Source organism: Schistocerca americana, chromosome 7, assembly GCF_021461395.2.
Source record: "Schistocerca americana isolate TAMUIC-IGC-003095 chromosome 7, iqSchAmer2.1, whole genome shotgun sequence".
NCBI lineage: Eukaryota > Metazoa > Arthropoda > Insecta > Orthoptera > Acrididae > Schistocerca > Schistocerca americana.
In genome coordinates, this window is record NC_060125.1 from 615778362 (window position 1) to 615801206 (window position 22845).

At 43.2% G+C, this 22845-nt stretch overlaps 1 protein-coding gene across 1 annotated transcript in view; it reads left to right on the forward strand.

Moving 5' to 3' along the window:
• The first annotated feature begins 303 nt into the window (after positions 1–303).
• LOC124621913 (probable cytochrome P450 6a13) overlaps positions 304–22845 on the forward strand; it is a 99378-nt gene continuing 76836 nt past the window's right edge. Inside the window, exon 1 of the mRNA XM_047147418.1 lies at positions 304–966. Within this exon, the coding sequence (XP_047003374.1) occupies positions 644–966 (323 nt within the window). The 5' untranslated portion in view covers positions 304–643. The remainder of the gene's footprint in view (positions 967–22845) is intronic.

The following is a 22845-nucleotide window of genomic DNA, read 5'->3' on the forward strand; positions in this document are numbered from 1 at the left end:
CGTGACAAGACGCCTGAGACCGCGGGGCTACCCCGCGCGGCAGGCGTGTAAAAATATGTTGAGTGAGATCCAGGTTTGCCTACAGTACGCGGGTTGAAGCGGATTTGGTTCCAATAGTTATCCACAGGACAGACCATGGTGATGAGCGGCGTGAACCCAGTGTTCGGGATGGAACGCACTAAACAGTGAGCTCGCCGTTAATCTCGCCTATCAAGCGCCCCGAGCAGTCCGTTGCGTAATTCCAAGGCTGCGTGAGTTATCTGCGCACGGCGGACCAACGCGTAGCGCCAGTCGCCAGTGTTTGCCTAGCAAACGGGCAGATCGCACGCGGGCTCAGGTGGTCCCCCTCGTCTGTTATGCCGCAGGAGACGAGTGGCGGCGAACCGTGCACAACTTGCTGGCGGTCGGCTGGCTGCTTATACGACCTCACAGACTCCAGTGTTTCGGCAGCACCTGTGACGCACAGTAGTACCAATGACCTCCCGACTGTGACGAAGTGACTTCAGTGTACGCGCTAGTGGCTACATTGACAAGTGTCTCGTGAGACATCAAGTGTACCTCGGACTCTTTACATCTGCTGTCTGGAAGCCGTTGCTACTGAAGTCCGTGGTCCTCTGTTGTGAAGCTTTGGCTCTCGTCAGCCATGTGGTGGTCTGTCAGTTTGTGGTTTACCCTCTCGATATCGACCGTCGCCATTGTTCTCCTGTACGCGTACCTCTCGTCGGTAAAAAACCACTGGAAGAGACTCGGCGTGGCGTACGTCAGAGGAGAGCTGTTATTCGGCAACGCCCGCCGCATGCTCTTCGCCCAAGAGGCGATGCCCGCCTTTTTCCACAGGATTTACCAACAGCTCGGCGACGTGCCCTACGGAGGATTCCACATGATGCTCACGCCGTGCCTCATGATGAAGGACGTGAGACTCATCAATAGAATCCTGGTGGCTGACTTCGCCCATTTCAGCAACAGGTAAGAATGCATAAACTGCCGTGTCATCACACCATACTGATTTCTATAGCTCATAAATTCCCGCGTTTTGTGCGCCGTCTCCATCTACATACATACTCCGCAAGCCACAGTAAAATTCACAGCTGAAGGAAGTTGGTATCACTGCTAGTCACTCACTCTTACGAGTTTTTCTTAGCGTGTCTTACAAATCTCACAATGACCAACATGGTACCAGTTCTGCTTATACTGTATTTGTGCTTTACTATGTGCGACATTAAGCAACACCTAGGGAGGAGCGTCACATAACCTGAAATGCAAACTGTAGCGCTTATTTAATTTGTCAGTAGAATGTTGATGATGATGATTATGATGATGGCTGGTTTGTGCAGCGCTCAATTGTGCGGTCATCAGCGCCTGCACAAAGTCCCAATTTTCACGCAGTCCAAGCTTTGCACAGTCCAATCTAGCCACTGTCACGATGGAATGATGAGGGAATCATGACGACAACACAAATACCCAGTCCATGGGCTCAGTAGTGTGTGTGTCACAGTATGTGGCTTGCTCGACGTAGGCACAGTCTTCGCAACGTCATGTGTCACACTCCGTCAGCGCTATTTGTTTCGAAACTGCATTAATAAAAAAAGCTAAAATATTGGTTTTAATGCTTCATGTATTATACAGCACTTCCCCTCACCATTTTCAGCACACAGAAAATTCAAAGAACCAACTACGTTAAACTGTCAGAAAAGTCCTGTGGGATGTTGTTCAACACACACATTACATTGCTTTCGACGTCGGTTATCTTGAAAAAGCTTTGACCCTCGACGTTAATGTGTGCACTTCGTCATTTTGTGGAATGTTCACATTGAAAACGCCAAGTCTCGTCACGCGCGATAATTTTTTTCCAGATAAGAATTGTCTGCGTTGTGAATTTCAGTCAAGTCACGGCAGTGTTCTCGCGTCGTTGTTTTACTTGGGGAGTCACGGTGTGCGGCAAAAAAATTTGCACACTCTTCTCCCTTCTTCAGAATACTCTGCAGTGTCTCTTGAACGCTTAATTTAGAGATTGTGCCGCAGTGCGATTTGCGTACACATCATCATCGACACACTATGGACGCACTGGTTGACACTGGCAGGTCAGAAATGACTAGTCTAACACTTGTCACCACCTAGCAGCAGTTAGTACCAGTCCTGGACCATTTTCTGAGCTTCAAAGCGAGCAGTGGCTACCTTTTGTTTCCGCCGGTCAGTTTACACACTGTGTCCCTCCTAAGAGTAGTCATAAGCGTTTTCTCACAAGGGATCCTCCCCATCGCACCCCCCTCGGATTTAGTTATAAGTTGGCACAGTGGATAGGCCTTGATAAACTGAACACAGATCAATTGAGAAAACAGGAAGAAGTTGTGTGGAACTGTGAAAAAATAAGCAAAATATACAAACTGAATAGTCGATGGGCCACATAAGCAACATCAAGGAAAACTTGAGCTCAGTAGCGCCGTGGTCCCGTGGTAGCGTGAGCAGCTGCAAAAGAAGAGGTCCTTCGTTCAAGTCTTCCCACGAGTGAAAGTTTTACTTTTTTTATTTATGCATAGTTATTATCTGTCCGTTCGTTCATTGACGTCTCTGTTCACTGTAATAAGTTTAGTGTCTGTGTTTTGCGACCGCATTGCAAAACCGTGCGATTAGTAGGCGAAAGGACGTGCCTCTCCAATCGGAACCGAAAACATTTGATCGCAAGGTCATAGGTCAACCGATTCCTCCACAGGAAAACACATCTGATATATTATATGCGACACTGGTGACCGCATGTGCGTCACATGACAGGAATATGTTGTTGACCCACCTAACTTGTGCACTTGGCGAATGGGTAAAAGGATTCTTCTACCTTGCCCGATTTAGGTTTTCTTGTGGATGTGATAATCACCCCCAAAAAAATGATGAAAACGTAAGAGTTTTGTCACATACACTGAAAATAAAAAATTAAAGTTTTCACTCGATGTAAGATTTGAACCAAGGACCTTTCGTTCCGCAGTTGCTCACGTTACCACAAGACCACGGCACTCCTGCGTTCTTAGTGTCCTTGATGTTGCCTATGTTGCCACAAACTACTCATTTTGTATATTTTGCTTATTTTTTCACAGTTCCACACAACTTCTTCCTGTTTTCTCAATTTATCTGTGTTCAGTTTTTCAAGGCCTATCCACTGTGCCAACTTATAACTAAATCTGAGGGGGGTGCGATGGGGAGGTTCCCTTGTCAGGTGTTTTGGCACATATATGTAACTTCGCTTTTGCAACGTGCAGCTACAGTCAGTCCAATCAAATACTGCTCATAATGTCTTTCATGCAATGCCCATTGGCAACGGAAAGTACCGGTTTATTTCGCGTTACAGTGATAATTGTCTATAGCGACATTCGGTTTAGAGATGTGTATTAACAGAGAGCCAGTAGAGCACAGTAAAAACTTTGTTCGCCACGTCTTCGTTGCTCGATTTACTGCGTGTCACCTGTCGCCCCGGCCTGTGACAACACTGCAACTGCCAAGCAGCAGCGCTGCCGAGTGGCTACTGGAGCACTAGTCTTTCCACCAGTATTCCTCTCCCTGTCCCTACAAGGTCTCTAGTGAAGGAGCCCCTGATTTCAAAATTAAATATCTCAAAAAGTAAGACCGATAGACGAGTGCAACAAACGGTATGTTTGTTGTGAAAGCCGTAAGAATTTTAGACAGAAGTTATAAAGAAGATTGGAAATAGTTTGGAAAATTGCTGACAGAGGGCACTGTAATCGCAATACGTAGTGTCTGTACATAGTTCTCAGCATCTCAGAGCGATCAGTTCCACCGTTGAAACGAGAACGCAGATTAACGTACCGAAGAAAGAGGTGAAAACAAGGTATTCCATTAACCAACGTATTTTTAACTTTTTTCTGGTACTGACATACTACATTTTAGAACACATGCCGCGCCGGATTAGCCGAGCGGTCTCAGGCGCTGCAGTCATGGACTGTGCGACTGGTCCCGCCGGAGGTTGGAGTCCTCCCTCGAGCATGGGTGCGTGTGTTTGTCCTTAGGATAATTTAGGTTAGGTAGTGTGTAAACTTAGGGACTGGTGACCTTCGTAGTTAAGTCCCATACGATTTCACACACATTTGAACATTTTTTTAGAACACAGTCCTATGGCGACAAGGCGAACTTTTCGAACACGATGTAATGCTCTAAAATGACTCGATGTGGAACCTACTTCCAAGCTCTTAGTCAAATTCCAACGGAGTAACGGAGTGACGACTGATGATCCAATGGGGAATGTTACTCCTGAAAACGTCTCTGGAACTATTTAGCAAAATCCAAAGAAATCCGTCAGAAGAATTGCAGCAAAGACTAATATGATGCTTTACAGAACGCACAAAATGCTGAGACGGAGCCTACATATCTTTATATTCAAAATCCCAGGCCACCAGGCTATATCAACCTGTCAGGTATAGGGCTGACTTTTCGAAATAGATTCTCGGAATGATTTGTACTGAAGGATTTGATGCTATCCACATTTCGTTCTGAGATGAAGCACGCATCCATTTGAACGGAGTCGTGAATAAACAAAACTGGCCGTTTTGGTGTCTAGTGTAAAGCGAGACCACTGTATCCTCCAAAGATTACTATGTGGGCTGCACTATGCATAAGAGGCGTTATTGGTCCTTTTCTTCATTTTTTTATGCGAGAAGCGACTACCGGTGAACGTTACGTTGCAATTTTGTAACAGTTTGTTGCCACACAGCGTTGGAGGATCCATTAGGGGACGAGTGGTTCACCTAAGATGGAGCCATACCACATCACACAGAACACGTGTTTTGCTTTCTTGGTGAATACTTGGGCAACAGAGACTCTTTTCTGGATTACTGCACATTTACTGTCGCACGGACAGACTGGCCTCCATATTCCCCCGATCTAACACCTTGTGACTACATTTCGTTGTCCCCACTAAGAGATGCTGTCTACAAGAACTAACCCAGCAGGAGATTGAACCTGGCATTTCTGTGGCATCTGAATTCAGTTCCGTTCAGACACTGCAGGATGTGATGTCAACTTTCGTTGTTCGTCTGCACATCCTGTGTACTTGAAGGGTGGACATTTCGAAAAGACTGTAGTGGTCTGGAAAGACAGCTGGCAGAGGACGAATTTGATTGCTAGCTTTGGTACTACACGAGCTGCACAGTGTACAGCGCTGTGTGGTAGCAGCTTTTCGAACTATTTTGAAACTTCTGTATGAAATTCTTAAAGCTTCCACAATGAACATAACTTCAGTTCCACTCTTCTATCGATCTTAGTTTTCGAGATATTTGATTTTGAAACCAGGGACTCCTTCGGGGGACATACTGTTCATGGCGCTAACCGAATATCTTAAGCGACTACTGTTTGACTCTGTATCTACTGAGCATGCAAAACAGTTTTAAAAGTAATTTTGTTTGTAACTGGAAAAAAAACAGATGCTTTGACACTGGGCTTCATATGAAGAAACACGCAATGAGCAGTAATCGTTGGCGCGACTCCACAACGCAAAAAGGAAATTGAGATATCTGGTGAAACAACAAAGGTAATGAGCCCGAGAGGTCATCTGTTTCACAGTGTACAGTACGAAGCAACGGCTATAGAAAAAGTCAAATAAGCTGAAATGCTACCTGAACGGTTTATAGAATTTGTCAACTCATGCTTAACTCACAGTTTGTGGCTTCCACGTAACCAACATAAGCCTATTCTTCGCAACGATATGCATCCCATACAGAATACTTTCTTAACTGAAGAAAAGTTGTGGAACTCATTCTGACAGTGTGACCAGCCAAAAATATGTTTTCCGCTACGAGCATACTCAAATTCCGCAACAATGTCACATAATTTATAACGCAGCCTGTTGTTGTTGTTGTGGTCTTCAGTCCTGAGACTGGTTTGATGCAGCTCTCCATGCTACTCTATCCTGTGCAAGCTTCTTCATATCCCAGTACCTACTGCAACCTACATCCTTCTGAATCTGCTTAGTGTATTCATCTCTTGGTCTCCCCCTACGATTTTTACCCTCCACGCTGCCCTCCAATACTAAATTGGTGATCCCTTGATGCCTCAGAACATGTCCTACCAACTGATCCCTTCTTCTAGTCAAGTTGTGCCACAAACTTCTCTTCTCCCCAATCCTATTCAATACTTCCTCATTAGTTATGTGATCTACCCATCTAATCTTCAGCATTCTTCTGTAGCACCAAATTTCGAAAGCTTCTATTCTCTTCTTGTCCAAACTATTTACCGTCCATGTTTCACTTCCATTCATGGCTACACTCCATACAAATACATTCAGAAATGACTTCCTGACACTTAAATCTATACTCGATGTTAACAAATTTCTCTTCTTCAGAAACGATTTCCTTGCCATTGCCAGTCTACATTTTATATCCTCTCTATTTCGACCATCATCAGTTATTTTGCTCCCCAAATAGCAAAACTCCTTTACTACTTTAAGTGTCTCATTTCGTAATCTAATACCCTCAACATCACCCGACTTAATTCGACTACATTCCATTGTCCTCGTTTTGCTTTTGTTGATGTTAATCTTATATCCTCCCTTCAAGACACCATCCATTCCGTACAACTGCTCTTCCAAGTCCTTTGCTGTCTCTGACAGAATTACAATGTCATCGGCGAACCTCAAAGTTTTTATTTATTCTCCATGGATTTTAATACCTACTCCGAATTTTTCTTTTGTTTCCTTTACTGCTTGCTCAATATACAGATTGAATAACATCGGGGAGAGGCTACAACCCTGTCTTACTCCCTTCCCAACCACTGCTTCCCTTTCATGTCCCTCGACTCTCATAACTGCCATCTGGTTTCTGTACAAATTGTAAATAGCCTTTCGCTCCCTGTATTTTACCCCTGCGACCTATACAATTTGAAAGAGAGTAATCCAGTCAACATTGTCAAAAGCTTTCTCTAAGTCTACAAATGCTAGAAACGTAGGTTTGCCTTTCCTTAATCTTTCTTCTAAGTTAAGTCGTAAGGTCAGTATTGCCTCACGTGTTCCAGTATTTCTACGGAATCCAAACTGATCTTCCCCGAGGTCGGCTTCTACTAGTTTTTCCATTCGTCTGTAAAGAATACGTGTCAGTATTTTGCAGCTGTGGCTTATTAAACTGATTGTTCTGTAATTTTCACATCGGTCAACACCTGCTTTCTTTGGGATTGGAATTATTATATTCTTCTTGAAGTCTGAGGGTATTTCGCCTGTTTCATACATTTTGCTCACCAGATGGTAGAGTTTTGTCAGGACTGGCTCTCCCAAGGCCGTCAGTAGTTCTAATGGAATGTTGTCTACTCCGGGGGCCTTGTTTCGGCTCAGGTCTTTCAGTGCTCTGTCAAACTCTTCACGCAGTATCGTATCTCCCATTTCATCTTCATCTACATCCTCTTCCATTTCCATAATATTGTCCTCAAGTACATCGCCCTTGTATAGACCCTCTATATACTCCTTCCACCTGCTTTCCCTTCATTGCTTAGAACTGGGTTTCCATCTCAGCTCTTGATGTTCGTACAAGTGGTTCTCTTATCTCCAAAGGTCTCTTTAATTTTTCTGTAGGCAGTATCTATCTTACCCCTAGTGAGATAAGCCTCTACATCCTTACATTTGTCCTCTAGCCATCCCTGCGTAGCCATTTTGCACTTCCAGTCGATCTCATTTTTGAGACGTTTGTATTCCTTTTTGCCTGCTTCATTTACTGCATTTTTATATTTTCTCCTTTCATCAATTAAATTCAATATTTCTTCTGTTACCCAAGGATTTCTTCTAGCCCTCGTCTTTTTAACTACTTGATCCTCTGCTGCCTTCACTACTTTATCGCTCAAAGCTACCCATTCTTCTTCCACTGTATTTCTTTTCCCAATTCCTGTCAATTGTTCCCTTATGCTCTCCCTGAAACTCTCTACAACCTCTGGTTTAGTCAGTTTATCCAGGTCCCATCTCCTTAAATTCCCACCTTTTTGCAGTTTCTTCAGTTTTAATCTACAGGTCATAACCAATAGATTGTGGTCAGAGTCCACATCTGCCCCTGGAAATGTCTTACAATTTAAAACCTGGTTCCTAAATCTCTGTCTTACCATTATATAATCTATGTGATACCTTTTAGTATCTCCAGGGTTCTTCCATGTATACAACCTTCTATCATGATTCTTAAACCAAGTGTTAGCTACGATTAAGTTGTGCTCCGTGCAAAATTCTACCAGGCGGCTTCCTCTTTCTTTTCTTAGCCCCAATCCATATTCACCTACTACGTTTCCTTCTCTCCCTTTTCCTACACTCGAATTCCAGTCACCCATGACTATTAAATTTTCGTCTCCCTTCACTATCTGAATAATTTCTTTTATTTCATCATACATTTCTTCAATTTCTTCGTCATCTGCAGAGCTAGTTGGCATATAAACTTGTACTACTGTAGTAAGTGTGGGCTTCGTATCTGTCTTGGCCAGAATAATGCGTTCACTATGCTGTTTGTAGTAGCTTACCCGCATTCCTACTTTCCTATTCATTATTAAACCTACTCCTGCATTACCCCTATTTGACTTTGTGCTTATAACCCTGTAGTCACCTGACCAGAAGTCTTGTTCCTCCTGCCACCGAACTTCACTAATTCCCACTATATCTAACTTTAACCTATCCATTTCCCTTTTTAAATTTTCTAACCTACCTGCCCGATTAAGGGATCTGACATTCCACGCTCCGATCCGTAGAACGCCAGTTTTCTTTCTCCTGATAACGACATCCTCCTGAGTAGTCCCCGCCCGGAGATCCGAATGGGGGACTATTTTACCTCCGGAATATTTTACCCAAGAGGACGCCATCATCATTTAATCATACAGTAGTGCTGCATGCCCTCGGGAAAAATTACGGCCGTAGTTTTCCCTTGCTTTCAGCCGTTCGCAGTACCAGCACAGCAAGGCCGATTTGGTTATTGTTACAAGGCCAGATCAGTCAATCATCCAGACTGTTCCCCGTGCAACTACTGAAAAGGCTGCTGCCCTTCTTTAGGAACCACGCTTTTGTCTGGCCTCTCAACAGATACCCCTCCGTTGTGGTTGCACCTACGGTACGGCTATCTGTATCGCTGAGGCACGCAAGCCTCCCCACCAACGGCAAGGTCCGTGGTTCATGTGGGTGGGGGGGGGGGGGGAGGGGGGGGGGATATTCACGGTACACTCGTGAAATGGTCGTACCGGTAAATCCCCACTTCATCGCTACCTCGGAGATGTGTCTCATCGCTCGTGCACCGATTATAACACCAGTTCAGGCTCACTTAAATTTGATAACCTGCCACTGTAGCAGCAGTAACCGATCTAACAACTGCGCCAGACGCTCGTTGTCTTATATAGGCGTTGCCGACTGCAGCGCCGTGTTCCGCCTGTTTGCATACGTTTGAATACCCATGCCTATGCCAGTTTCATTGGCGCTTCAGTTTATTATCTGTTGTTGTCATCAGTCATGACATATTATATTTAATTAAATGCAATCTCTAGTGAAATTATGTACTATTATTTTATTAATGTTATTATTTGTGTCTTAAGAACGAATAAGCTCCACAAGTACTCATTTGCTTACTAATATGATCATTATAATTCAGCGTCAGACGATTCCAGCACCTGTCCGTCTTTGTTAGACAGCTCATACATACATTTTCTATATTTAAGGATATGTTCCTCTGTAGCTGCGTACTAAATACAATAACGGTAGTTGTTTTCCTTCTATAGTTGTAGTTGTAACTAGCTTCTTTTCTGAGTCTATTACGTTTGTTTAGTTTTAAAGTCATCTTGGAGAAAGCGTATGTACTGAGGCAAGACTAGTATTATTTGTGCTGGTTTCTGAATATTCGAAATAGCACACTGGTCATCAACATTTTTTTTTATTTGACCTAGTGTACTTGAGAATTTGATGCTATTCTTAGAGCCTAACGCCTCGTTTTCTCTACAATAAATCTAAACCTTTAGTTTGATTAAAGCCCATAAGGCTCATAATGTTCATTGACTATCCTTTCATACTTCTCGAAATGTTCTGTTGTATTATATACGTTGTATCGGGAATGAGGACAGTTTTTGGATTCGCAAATGACATGTTATTACATAAACAGCGGTTTACTGAAAACCTCTTGTAGGCATTACTCTCACACTTCTGGTAAAATTTCATACAAACTTGCCTGAATTGTCTTCATCACCCTCGCTATTGTCTTACGGCTCTTCTACAGTTTATTCCATTCATTTATTACTTCATTACAGAGGAACACATCACAGTCATATTGACTGATTTCTCGTCCGTGCGGAGGAAGCAAGGTCTGTAGAATCGGCCAAAATTCTTATCAATATTCTACTCCCTGTTCATACATCCTATGCAAAAATTTCCGGTTACAGAAACATCACATTCGACTCACATTCAGTTAATGGATCTAGAAGTTCAGAATAAATTATATCCCGTACAGTATCCTTACCCCTGAATTCTGCTTCCATAAGCTGCTTACAACGACGTTCCATCGTTGCAGTACACGACTTCACTATTGTATTCCGTTGGTATACTTTTAAAGTTCAGATTCATAAGAAACGGCTTTAATAATAGTGGTATAATAATAATAACGTCCATTTCCATAGGCTAAAGAGTACGAATTAAAAAGAAAATACTTCTTGTAACATCTGCGGATTTCACATTCGTCTTATGTCTCCGGGTTCAAATGCGGTTCACTAACTTACTTCTGGTGGCCACTAGCACTTTACACTCTTTGGATTTCGCTTTCGCGTTGTCATCACTAACTGTCTTCATTTAACCATTTTGCGGAGAATAAATGTCACGATTTTTTCTCATCTCGCCCAAGTTCACCCCTATATTCTGTTTTCTACTTTGGTTCTGAAGAGCCAGCTTTAGCACTAGTTATTTAGTAGCCTCATGCCTTTTAGGCTTCTATATCCTATTCACACTCCTACAATTCACACGACTTGTTGTAACGAATTAATTTAATAATATATAGACTGAGCATTAACGAAATCGACAAACAGCAGAGACCGATTCCTCTCTGGAAATGGAGGAAAAACGGTTCTATGAACATGTGTCCGAAAATGCTTCGTTCCCATGGCAGACTGCGCTGACGAATGAAAATTCCTCCGACCATGTGCCGTGAGTTCCTTGAGTGTAGCAGGTTGTGTGATTGACGCGGTCTACTTTAAGCAGTAGGAAGGTCCAGTGCTCATGTCAGGAACAGGCCAGGATGGTGTTTGTGTGCGGCCAAGCAGATGGAAACGGTCGAGAGTCAGCACAGCTGTACCAAAACAAAGAATCCTCACAGAGACAAACCACATCACACAACATTTCAAAGCCTCTTCGGGCGTCTATGTGATCATTGGTTACTTTCTTAGGAACGAACGTTTGGGCAGGCGGCGGACTGTGCGTGCACCTGATTTGGGGGACCATGTTCTACAGGATGTTGACACGAACCCTAGTACGGGCTCCAGGCAAATGGCGCGCCAACGTGGTGTAAGCCGAAGTGCGATTATGTGTACCCTGTATGCCTCTTAGCACTATGGGACTTAACATCTGAGGTCATCAGTCCCCTAGAACTTAGAACTACTTAAACCTAACTAACCTAAAGACATCACGAACATCCATGCCCGAGACAGGATTCGAACCTGCGACCGTAGCGGTCGCGCGGCTCCAGACTGACGTGCCTAGAACCGCTCGGCGTACCCTGTATGACAAGACGTGCATTGCATTCCATGGAAACTATTTTGAACATTTGCTGTGATGTGGATGAGATGCAGCTCTGGACTGGGTTCTGGGCAGATTTGTTGTCGTTGTACGCACGCCGTCCATTTCCGGACACATGTTCGTAGGACCGTCTTTCTTCCATTTCCCGTCAGGAATCCATCCCTGCAGTTTGTCGGTTGTATTATGGTTCAACCTGTATGTTGATACTGTCTCGTGTGTCAATTGACCCTTCAATTTATAGTTCCTGTTATCACCATCAATCGGTAACTGTCGGCGGCATCCTTCAGTGTAGGCCTATGCAGTATCTTAGGCACTATCGTCTCTGATCATTCATATCTGACAGTATGTTTTATGCCTGTATTAATCTGTAAATCAGATTAACGTAATAATGAATTAAATACGAGGTGCGGCTAGAAAAAAACCGGACTGATGCTGGAAAAAACATTTATTTACAATTATTTACAATTCATACGAATTTTCCACTGTTCATAGCAATGCTGCAGATCATTTTCCGTAAGCCCATACATTACTTCCGTCGCTTTTTCTTTTACTGCTTCAACAGTCTCAAATCTAGTTCCTTTCAAAGCTGACTTGACTTTAGGGAAAAGAAAAAAGTCACAGGGGGCCAAATCAGGTGAGTAGGGTGGATGATCTAAGATGGGAATGTTGTGTTTTGCCAAAAACGTCTTCACTGACAACGCACTGTGAGCTGGGGCATTGTCTTGGTGAAGGATCCATGACTTTTTTCTCCACAAATCGTTCCGTTTTCTCCGTACTCGCTCACGTAGGGTAGCCAGGACGCTAATGTAGTAATGCTCATTCACTGTTTGTCCCTCTGGTACCCAATCCATGTGCACAATCCCTTTGATGTCAAAAAAAAAAACAATCATCATTGCCTTGAATTTCGATTTTGACATTCGTGCTTTTTTTTTGTCGTGGAGAACCAGGAGTTTTCCAATGCATCGATTGGCGTTTAGTTTCGGGATCGTAAGTAAAAAACCACGATTCATCGCAAGTAATAACATTTTGTAAGAAGGTGGGATCACTTTCAATGTTTTCCAGGATGTCAGAACAAATCATTCTTCGGCGTTCCTTCTGTTCAATTGTGAGACACTTTGGAACCATTTCTGAACACACTTTGTTCATGTTGAAACTTTCATGAAAAATCTGCCTAACACTTTCCTTGTCAACTCCTGTTAACTCAGACACTGCTCTGATTGTTAAACGGCGATGTTGTCGAACAAGTTTACCGATTTTTTCAATGTTTGCATCAGTTTTTGCTGACAATGGTCTGCCAGTGCGAGTGTCATCACTGGTGTCTTCGCGGCCATCTTTAAATCGTTTAAACCACTCAAACACTTGTGTTCGCGATAAACAATCATCGCCGTACACTTGTTGTAACATTACAAACGATTCACTTGCAGATTTTCCTAGTTTGAAACAAAATTTGATGTTAACACGCTGTTCTTTCTGTACACTCAACATTTTCGGACGCACAGACAAAACGTCAACTACTTAAAACAGACGCCACGGGCAGACTGAGTGCAGGAGGCAGATGAAACTCGAGCAGTAGGCGGAGCGAGAGTCACGTGACAGGCCACGCGACTTTCAGCCTTATTGCATTCGTTTTATTGTTTCACCAGTACTGGTCCGGTTTTTTCTAGCCACACCTCGTACTTCTAGTATGTTGGAATAGAAATATATTGGGGTTCTACATTCAGGATTGGATTTTGGATTGTTTGGGAGAAGAGACCAAACAGCGAGGTCATCGGTCTCATTGGATTAAGGAAGGACGGGGAAGGAAGTCGGCCGTGCCCTTTGAAAGGAACCATCCCGGCATTTGCCTCGAGCGATTTAGGGAAATCACGGAAAACCTAAATCAGGATGGCCAGACGCGGGATTGAACCGTCGTCCTCCCGATGCGAGCCCAGTGTCCTAACCACTGCGCCACCTCGCTCGGTTTGCATTCAGTCTAGGAAGTTAAATTACGCTACATTTTTTACAATTCTGGAATTCAGCCGTTACGCCGCGAAGGTAAAACGTCTTCCCTAAGCGAATCGCAATTCCGCTATGTTTGGCAACATTGCTTTCTGACCTCCCAAAGACCCACAACAATGGTATCGCCACCGACTGGCGGAAGGAACGCAGTATGCGTTGTTGGAGGAATCCACCTGGTGGCAATGCTGCCGCGATGGGGCATATCTACACAATCCTAAATCCTGATGGAGGAGCCCTAGCTCCGCCGTCACAAATAATGTCCCAGAAACCACGCGCTGCACATATAATACACGTACACATTATGTCGAAGGCAAAATTGTGCTCAACTAGTGGCAATTTATATTCTTGGCCGACATTTAGTACTACGTATGACGCTACACCGTGAAGACTGTCCTCTGTAAGACGTGTTGCAATCGCAAGGAAAGCGAGAGATCCCATACGTATGAGAAAGTAGTTATCTTTCACCCAGGCCAAGTGATTTCCTATTTTGACAGGGCGTGGGAACAGGTCCTGTATTCCTTTTTTCCTTAGATCTGGGAGATTCTTGCGAAGAGTGTGCCAGAACATCGTGGCACACTTCAGACTGATTTTCCAGTAGACTGGAGAATACTTAAATGGACTGACACTGCGAAAACTTTAAGAGTCTTGGATTTCTTCACTCACCGAGTTGTAAATCCTTGGATAGTTCTAGATCAGGACAGTGCGTGAATATGTCCAATTCCACACTTGACTCCTGTAGATATATACCAATACTGTGGCATTTGGAAAGACGTTTTAAACCACTATACGCTGTAGAGGGAAAAAGTCATCATGGAAATAATTTCATACGATGTTGCTAAACCATCTCCATCATAATGTCTGTTCTTCCGAGAGTGGTAATTCATTGATACGTCCAGGAGACTACTTGTAACTTTGCAATCTGGTAGGCAGTTACTGCCAGGGTTGAAGCTATGTCGTCGGGTTGTGTGGAGAAACTGGGCACTTCAGTTGACAAGGGAACAGCCCGCTTAAGTTATTCTACACGGTAGAATATACCCGCCTGGTACATAGTTCTAATCTACGATGTACTTTCACTGCTGGTAGTAAATTAAAATGCAGCAAAGCTGTTGTGGTCGTCAGTGCAAAAACTACTTGTTACGGGTCTGTTCTGTGGGATCGTCTTTATATGTGCGTAGTTAAAGCAACCGACGGAGTATGGCACCTCTTCATCATCAACATCATGTGCAATGGAACGTGGTTACTGTAATGAATACTTGGTTATCTCTGCGTAAATGAAGGAACCTGTGTCCATTTGAAACTGGCTTCCCACCGTTATCAAACTGACGACTTTTTGATGCCGCAGGACGTTTTATATAAACCGATCACTTCTTCATTCAAGCTGTTCAATAAATTTCCTTCTTCTCCAGTTCGATTCAGAACTGCTTCATTAACTATCCGACCAACTCACCTAATTTCTAGGACAACGTTTCAAAAGCCGCCATTTCCTCCATGTCTGGAATCTCCAGAATGAGATTTTCACTCTGCAACGGAGTGTGCGCTTATATGAAACTTCCAGGCAGTTCAAAACTGTGTGTCGGACCGAGATTAAGCTCGAGACCTTTGTCTTTCGCGGGCAAGTGTTCTACCATCTGAGCTACCCAAGCACGACTCACGACCGGCCCTCACAGGTTCAATGCTGCCATTACCTCGTCTCCTACGTTCCGAACTTCACAGAAGCTCTTCTAGGAACCTTGCAGAACTAGCACTCATATCAGCGCACACTCCGCTGCAGAGTGAAAGTCTCGTTCTGGAAACATCCCCCTGTCTGTGGCTATGCCGTGTCTCCGCATATCCTTTCTTCCAGGAGTGCTAGTCCTGAAAGGTTTGCAGAAGAGCTTTTGAGACGTTTGGAATTTGGGAGACGAGGTAGTGGTAGAATTGAAGCTGTGAGGACGGGTCGCGAGACGTGGTTAGGTAGCTCAGATGGTGGAGCACTTGCCTGCGAAAGGCAAAGGTCCCGAGCTCGAGTCTCGGTCCGGCATACAGTTTTAATCTGTCAGGAAGTTTTACGTCTGTTCTGTTTGACGTCTATATTCCACTTCTGTTCAAGGGTACATCTATATCTACACCAATACTCTGCAAATCACGTAACGCTGTGTGGTGGAGGGTACTTCTGGTACAACCAACTGATCCCCCTTTACGTGTTCCATTCGCGAACGGATTATGGGTACGCCTATCCATTAGCTCTAAAGTATAGAATTTTCTCTTCGTCGCCACTGCACGAGATGTATATGAGAGAAGGTAAATATGTTGGCCGACTCTTCCTGGAACATATATTCTCCGAATTACGATATTTAACCACTACGCGGTTCAACGCCTCTCTTGTAGCGTCTGCCACTTGAAATTTTAGAGCATATACGTAACGCTCTCGTGCTGACCTAACGACCCTGCGACGAAAAGCACTGCTGTTTCTTACATCTTCTAACTCTTCTATCAGTCCTACCAGGAAAGCGTCTCTGCCGTCACGAGCAAAACCCGAGAATATGTCGGAAAATTGTTTTGTAAGCCACTTGATCCGTGGACGAGTCGCATTTCCATAATATTCTTCCTATGAATTTCAGTGTAGCATCACATTCTTCACTGTTTGTTTTATGTGGTCATTCCACTTAAAGTTACTTCTAGATATTTTACAGTAGGTACTGTTTCCAGAGTTTTGCCGTCAATGGCGTAATTGTAAAGTAGTGGCTTTCTTCTCCTATGTATGCGCAGTATGTAACATTTATTGACTTTCACGGACAAGTAAGAGACCCTGCATCGTTCATTAACCACCTGCTGTTCCTTTTGCAAACTGTTAGAGTCTTGTGGGGTTGCTACATTCTTGGACGCAACTACATCGTCTGAAAATAGCCTTGTGGAGCATCCGACGCTTTCAACTAGATCATTTATATATACTGCAAATAGTAACCATCCTAGCAGATTTTCTTGGGGCACTGGAAATTACCTTTATATCAGTCGATTTTGTTCCATTAATAGCGATGGGACGGATTTTCCCTGCAAGAGACTCTTGAATACAGTTGCAAATATAGCCAGACACTCGGCGAGCTCGTATTTCTTTCAGTAAACGAGCAACCTGAGCACTGATATCTACAGCACAGAGAATCACATGGAGGAACAGAGCGAGCTGTATATCTGAGGATCTCTGATTGAGAAATCCATATTGATTTTTATGTTCGTAATTTTCGTTCTCCAAAAATGTCATAATACGTGAACATAAAACATGTTCCATATTCTTACAACAGATTTACGTCAGAGATATAGGCGTATAATTACTTGCATCTGCCCAACAAAACTTATCCAAAATGTGAATGACCTGTTCTTTCTCCCAGTCGCTAGCAATCTTTCGTTGCTCCAGCGACCTATGATAAACCACTGTTAGTAAGGAAGCATGTTCGTTCGCATAATATCTGTAGAACCTTACAGATATAACATCAGATCTTGATGGCTGTCCACTGCTAAGCGATCATAGTTGCTTTTTTATTCTGCAATTACTTACCTCAATAACTGCCATTTCCATATTTGTCCTACGATTGAAAGGAGACACCGCTGTGGAGCAGCTGTGAAAGACCGAAATCTGTATTTCGATCTTGCGTTTTGATACCAGTATGATCGCTGAATAATTGAACACAAGAGTTCGAACAGATTAGTGATTTTTCGTGAGATCAAAACCTCTTTGCGTTTTGAGACACGTCGGTTGGCCAAATTTTACTTTCAGAGTCTTTAAATGCTCCTCGCATTGTTCTCCTTACTCTTATTTTTGCTTCGTTCAGCTTTGGTTTCTCAGCTATGTTTTGACCTCTCTAGAACCTGCGCTGAAGCTGTCTTTGTTTGCGTAGGAGTTTCCTAAAAATGATTCAAATGCCTCTGAGCACTATGGGACTTAACACCTGAGGTCATCAGTCCTCTAGAACTTAGAACTACTTAAACCTAACTAACCTAAGGACATCACACACATCCATGCCCGAGGCTGGATTCGAACCTGCGACCGTAGCAGTCACACGGCTCCGGACTTCGCGCCTAGAACCGCTCGGCTACCGCGGCCGGCAGGAGTTTCCTAACAAAGGTATTAAACCACGGTGGGTCTTTCCGTCCCTTAAGGCCTTTCTCGGTACATATTTGCCTAAGGCATATTGAAAGATGCTTTTGAATATTTTCCATTCCTTCTCTGCATCTTCGTGCTCATCTCTGCACATTTGACATTGATCACATAGATAATCAGCAATTTCTGTCCTGTCATTCTCGCTAAGCAAAAATATTTTCAAACCTTTCGTAACATTTATTGTAAAATCTGTAGTCGTTGTAACTGTCACAGCTTTATAATCACTGATATCATGTGCTCTGAGTTAACTGATTCGGAAACTTCTGATCTGTTTGTAGCAAGGACTTCTAAGGCGTTTGTTCTCTGTCTGCTCGAAATAGATTTCTGACAAGACATTCAGAAAAATATCACACGAATACCTGTCTGTGGCACCAGTATTGAGAGCATGACACTTCCACTGTCTATCTCGCAAGCTTAAGTCGGCCATTGCTACATAGCATGTTCAGGAAATTTATTCACTAAATTCTGCTAGTTCCCTCTGAACAGCTTTACCATTACATCTGCTGACGCAGGCGGTCTATGAAAGCTTTCAATAACCATTTTGACAGACCTTCGAACTTAACTTCACCCAGATTAAATTCATATTCGGAATCCTCGATACCTTCAGTATACAGTGTGTTTCAGACATGATGGCCAATATTCAGGGATGTGACAGGAATGATCACTCGAAACAAAACCGTCGAGTAAACATGGGCTCCAGAACGCATACATTAACAGCTATGAGCATTGCTTGATCTTCCATATTGTGAAACAGATCTCTCCTACTGCAAGCTTTTCGCCTTCCATATTTTGGTAAGTGATAGTATGGACCAAAACAAGAAAAAAATGTCCAGCAAACATGTGCTTTAAAATGCATACCTTAATAGCCATGAGTACTTGTTCATCTTCGCTACTTTGATACACAACTCTTCTAATAAACAAGTGCTCATAACTTTTTTGGTATGTATTTTAGAGCACATATTTACCGGAATTTTTTTCCTTTCTTGGTCTGCACTATAATGTCCCAAAACATGGAAATCAAAGAGAAAAGAGCTTGAAGTAGAAGAGATCTGTTTCACAGTATCGGAGATTTGCTCATAGCTCTTAAGATATGTGTTTTAGAGCCCGTGTTTACTTGAGCTTTTTGTTTCGAATTGTCATTGCTGGCATAGCCCTGAATATTGACCATCACGTCTGAAACAGAGGATGACAGACTGAAGGCCGAAATACTAAATGTTTTTTTCCAAAGCTGTTTCACAGAGGGAGACTGTACTGTAGTTCCTTCTCTAGATTGTCGCACAGATGAAAAAATGATAGATATCGAAATAGACGACACAGGGATAGAGAAACAATTAAAATCGCTCAAAAGAGGAAAGGCCGCTGGACCTGATGGGATACCAGCTCGATTTTACACAGAGTACGCGAAGGAACTTGGCCCCATTCTTGCAGTGGTGTACATAGGTCTCTAAAAGAGCGTAGCGTTCCAAAGGATTGGAAAAGGGCACAGGTCATCCCCGTTTTCAAGAAGGGACGTCGAACAGATGTGCAGAACTATAGACCTATATCTGTAACGTCGATCAGTTGTAGAATTATGGAACACGTATTATGTTCGAGAATAATGACTTTTCTGGAGACTAGAAATCTACTCTGTAGGAATCAGCATGGGTTTCGAAAAAGACGATCGTGTGAAACCCAGCTCACGCTATTCGTCCACGATATTCAGAGGGCCATAGACACGGGTTCACAGGTAGATGCCGTGTTTCTTGACATCCGCAAGGCGTTCGATACAGTTCCCCACAGTCGTTTAATGAACAAAGTAAGAGCATATGGACTATCAGACCAATTGTGTGATTGGATTGAAGAGTTCCTATATAACAGAACGCAGCATGTCATTCTCAATGGAGAAAAGTCTTCCGAAGTAAGAGTGATTTCAGGTGTGCCGCAGGGAAGTGTCGTAGGACAGTTGCTATTCATATTATACATAAATGATCTTGTGGATGACATCGGAAGTTCACTGACGCTTTTTGCGGATGATGCTGTGGTATATAGAGAGATTGTAACAATGGAAAATTTTACTGAAATGCAGGAGGATCTGCAGCGAATTGACGCATGGTGCAGGGAATGGCAATTGAATCTCAATGTAGACAGGTGTAATGTGCTGCGAATACATTGAAAGAAAGATCCCTTATCATTTAGCTACAATATATCAGGTCAGCAACTGGAAGCAGTTAATTCCATAAATTATGTGGAAGTACGCATTAGGAGTGATTTAAAATGGAATGATCATATAATGTTGATCGTCGGTAACGCAGATGTCAGACTGAGATTCATTAGAAGAATCCTAAGGAAATGCAATCCGAAAAGAAAGGAAGTAGGTTACAGTACGCTTGTTCGCCCACTGCTTGAATACTGCTCAGCAGTGTGGGTTCCGTACCAGATAGGGTTGATAGAAGAGATAGAGAAGATCCAACGGAGAGCAGCGCGCTTCGTTACAGGATCATTTAGTAATCGCGAAAGGGTTACGGAGATGATAGATAAACACCAGTGGAAGACTGCAGGAGAGACGCTCAGTAGCTCGGTACGGGCTTTTGTTGAAGTTTCAAGAACATACCTTCACCGAGGAGTCAAGAAGTATATTGCTCCCTCCTACGTATATCTCGGGAAGAGACCATGAGGATAAAATCAGAGAGATTAGAGCCCACACAGAGGCATACCGACAATCCTTCTTTCCATGAACAATACGAGACTGGAGTAGAAGGGAGAACCGACGGAGGTACTCAAGGTACCCTCCGCCACATACTGTCAGGTGGCTTGCGGAGCATGGATGTAGATGTAGATGTATTATCACATTTCTTACTGCAATTATTACGCCGCGACCTTTGGCGTCTAAACTATAATTACGATAAATATGCGAGTCTAAATTTATACTGTCGTTGCTATTCACTTCTGATTTCAACCAAATTTCCGTTCCTAATGGTATCTGGGCTTCATTACCTTCAGTAACTGATTCCAACTCTGTGATCTTACCATGGATGCTCCAACAGTCTTTTACCATCATAGTAACCTTGCCTATCTGTGATCCGTGTGGACGAGCATTCTCTGTGAACAATGTGGCCCATATTTCATCGATACTCCAGATAAATACGTCTAAAAAACTTCTGTAAAAATACGAAAAAAATTAAAGTATAAATTTTTAACTTTACTTCTTACGATTAAATGTCGTACGTCGTGGCAGAGTATGATTCCATATATAAAGCTGGAATTTTACCGTTTTATATCTTTGGTTCATAAATTGTTTTCAAGAAAATTTTCTTTCGTATGAAATGCTAATCAACTAAGATATTGTATTTTTTCCGAATTTATGTTAACTAATGTCTTTCATGAAACAGGTCCACTCCAAATCAAAGTTCTCTGTGATTTCTGATTGTGGAGTTTGAATAAGATCATTGAAAATATTTCACCCTGCCGCCTATCAGGATAATCATCGAATTTTTTTAATGAAATCTCGAAAATTGCAGTTCGCTTTTTCAGATATGCGGTATGGTTAAATGTCGGTGAAGCCAACTCAAAAATTTACCGCGAAAACCTTGTCTTTAACACATGCCACTTTTCTCACAATATTTTTGAAATTATGTTATGTCCGGAGTTCCATAAATAATGCAGACGTTTTTGAATGACACTTTTTCTTAAAACTATATTTTCAACATACAATTACATTTATTCTGCATTGAACAGCATTCAGATTCAAATCACCAAAAGAATGCGAGGCTATTGCGAATGAGAATGCGAATGCTAATGAAAGAGTTTGCATTGTTTCGTCACTTATGTAGCAAGTATGAAACAACATTCTCGTCACGTATGACGTGTTGTGTCTCCGCGATTTAGTTTCTCCTTGGTCTTACATAATCTTAGCCAATATGCTTGAACATTAACTGTTACTACTTATGCATAACTAAGGAACCGTAAAACTACGTAAAAACTGTGATGTTTAAAGCTTTCCCGGCGTACCGATTGTTCCATAAAAACACGGGAGAACTGCCGGATATCAGTAACTTCCTGCCACGATATTTCGGCGCAGAGTCCTCTGGCCATCTTCCGGTGAGTGCCACTGTAGTAGTACTGGCGAGTACGCTTTTTTTTTTTTTTTTCTTTATTGTATTTCAATTCCCCATCGGGGCGGGCTGGCAGCAGCATATGCGCTGCTCTTCAGCCGAAAGACATAGAACAAAACAAGAGAAGACATTTAAAAACAGCAAAGGAGAGAAGAAGGCGAACATAGATATAAAAAAGGGAGAACATCATGGAAGGCAATATACAAAAAAAACGGGGTGACTGTAAAATGGAGATAAAAAAAAAACTGTTTAAAAGTAGCACACACAAAAAGCCACACTCTGCGACGATTAAAAGAACACAAGGCACAGTATGACTGGAGCATAAAGGTGTTGACGGATGGCATAGCACACAACGTAACACTGACGGCGAACCTCAAGGCAGTACACAATTAAAATCACACCTCTGGACGCACACGAGAAACAGCACGAAACAACACTGACGTGGCACACTGATGATGATCAATACAGAGGATCTGCCAGGTTCAAGGAGATGAGGGAGACCTGAAGAAGGGAGGGAGGGGAAGAGATGGGGGAGGGGAATGGGGGGCGCTCGGAAGAGGGCCAGGTAGGGAGGGATGTGGGAAGGAGAGAGGCAAGTATGGGGTGCAGGGTCTCAGGGGGGGGGGGATGGAGGAAAATCCGCTCTGGGAGAAGGAGGAAAGAGGAGAAGGGGGCCCTGGGGAGGGGGGGGGAACAAGGCCGGGTTATAGTTGGAAGGAAGGGTATATGTCACGGCGAAGTTCGTCATCCGGGAGGGGGAGGCGTTGGAAATTGCCCTGATGAAGGAGATGGAGGGTGTGGAGGTGGAGAGAGGGAGGGATACAGCGATAGAGGCGCGGCAATGGGCGAGGGGTGGAGAGGAAGGAGGAAACCAGAGGGTGGGGGGGATCAACCCTGCGAACAAT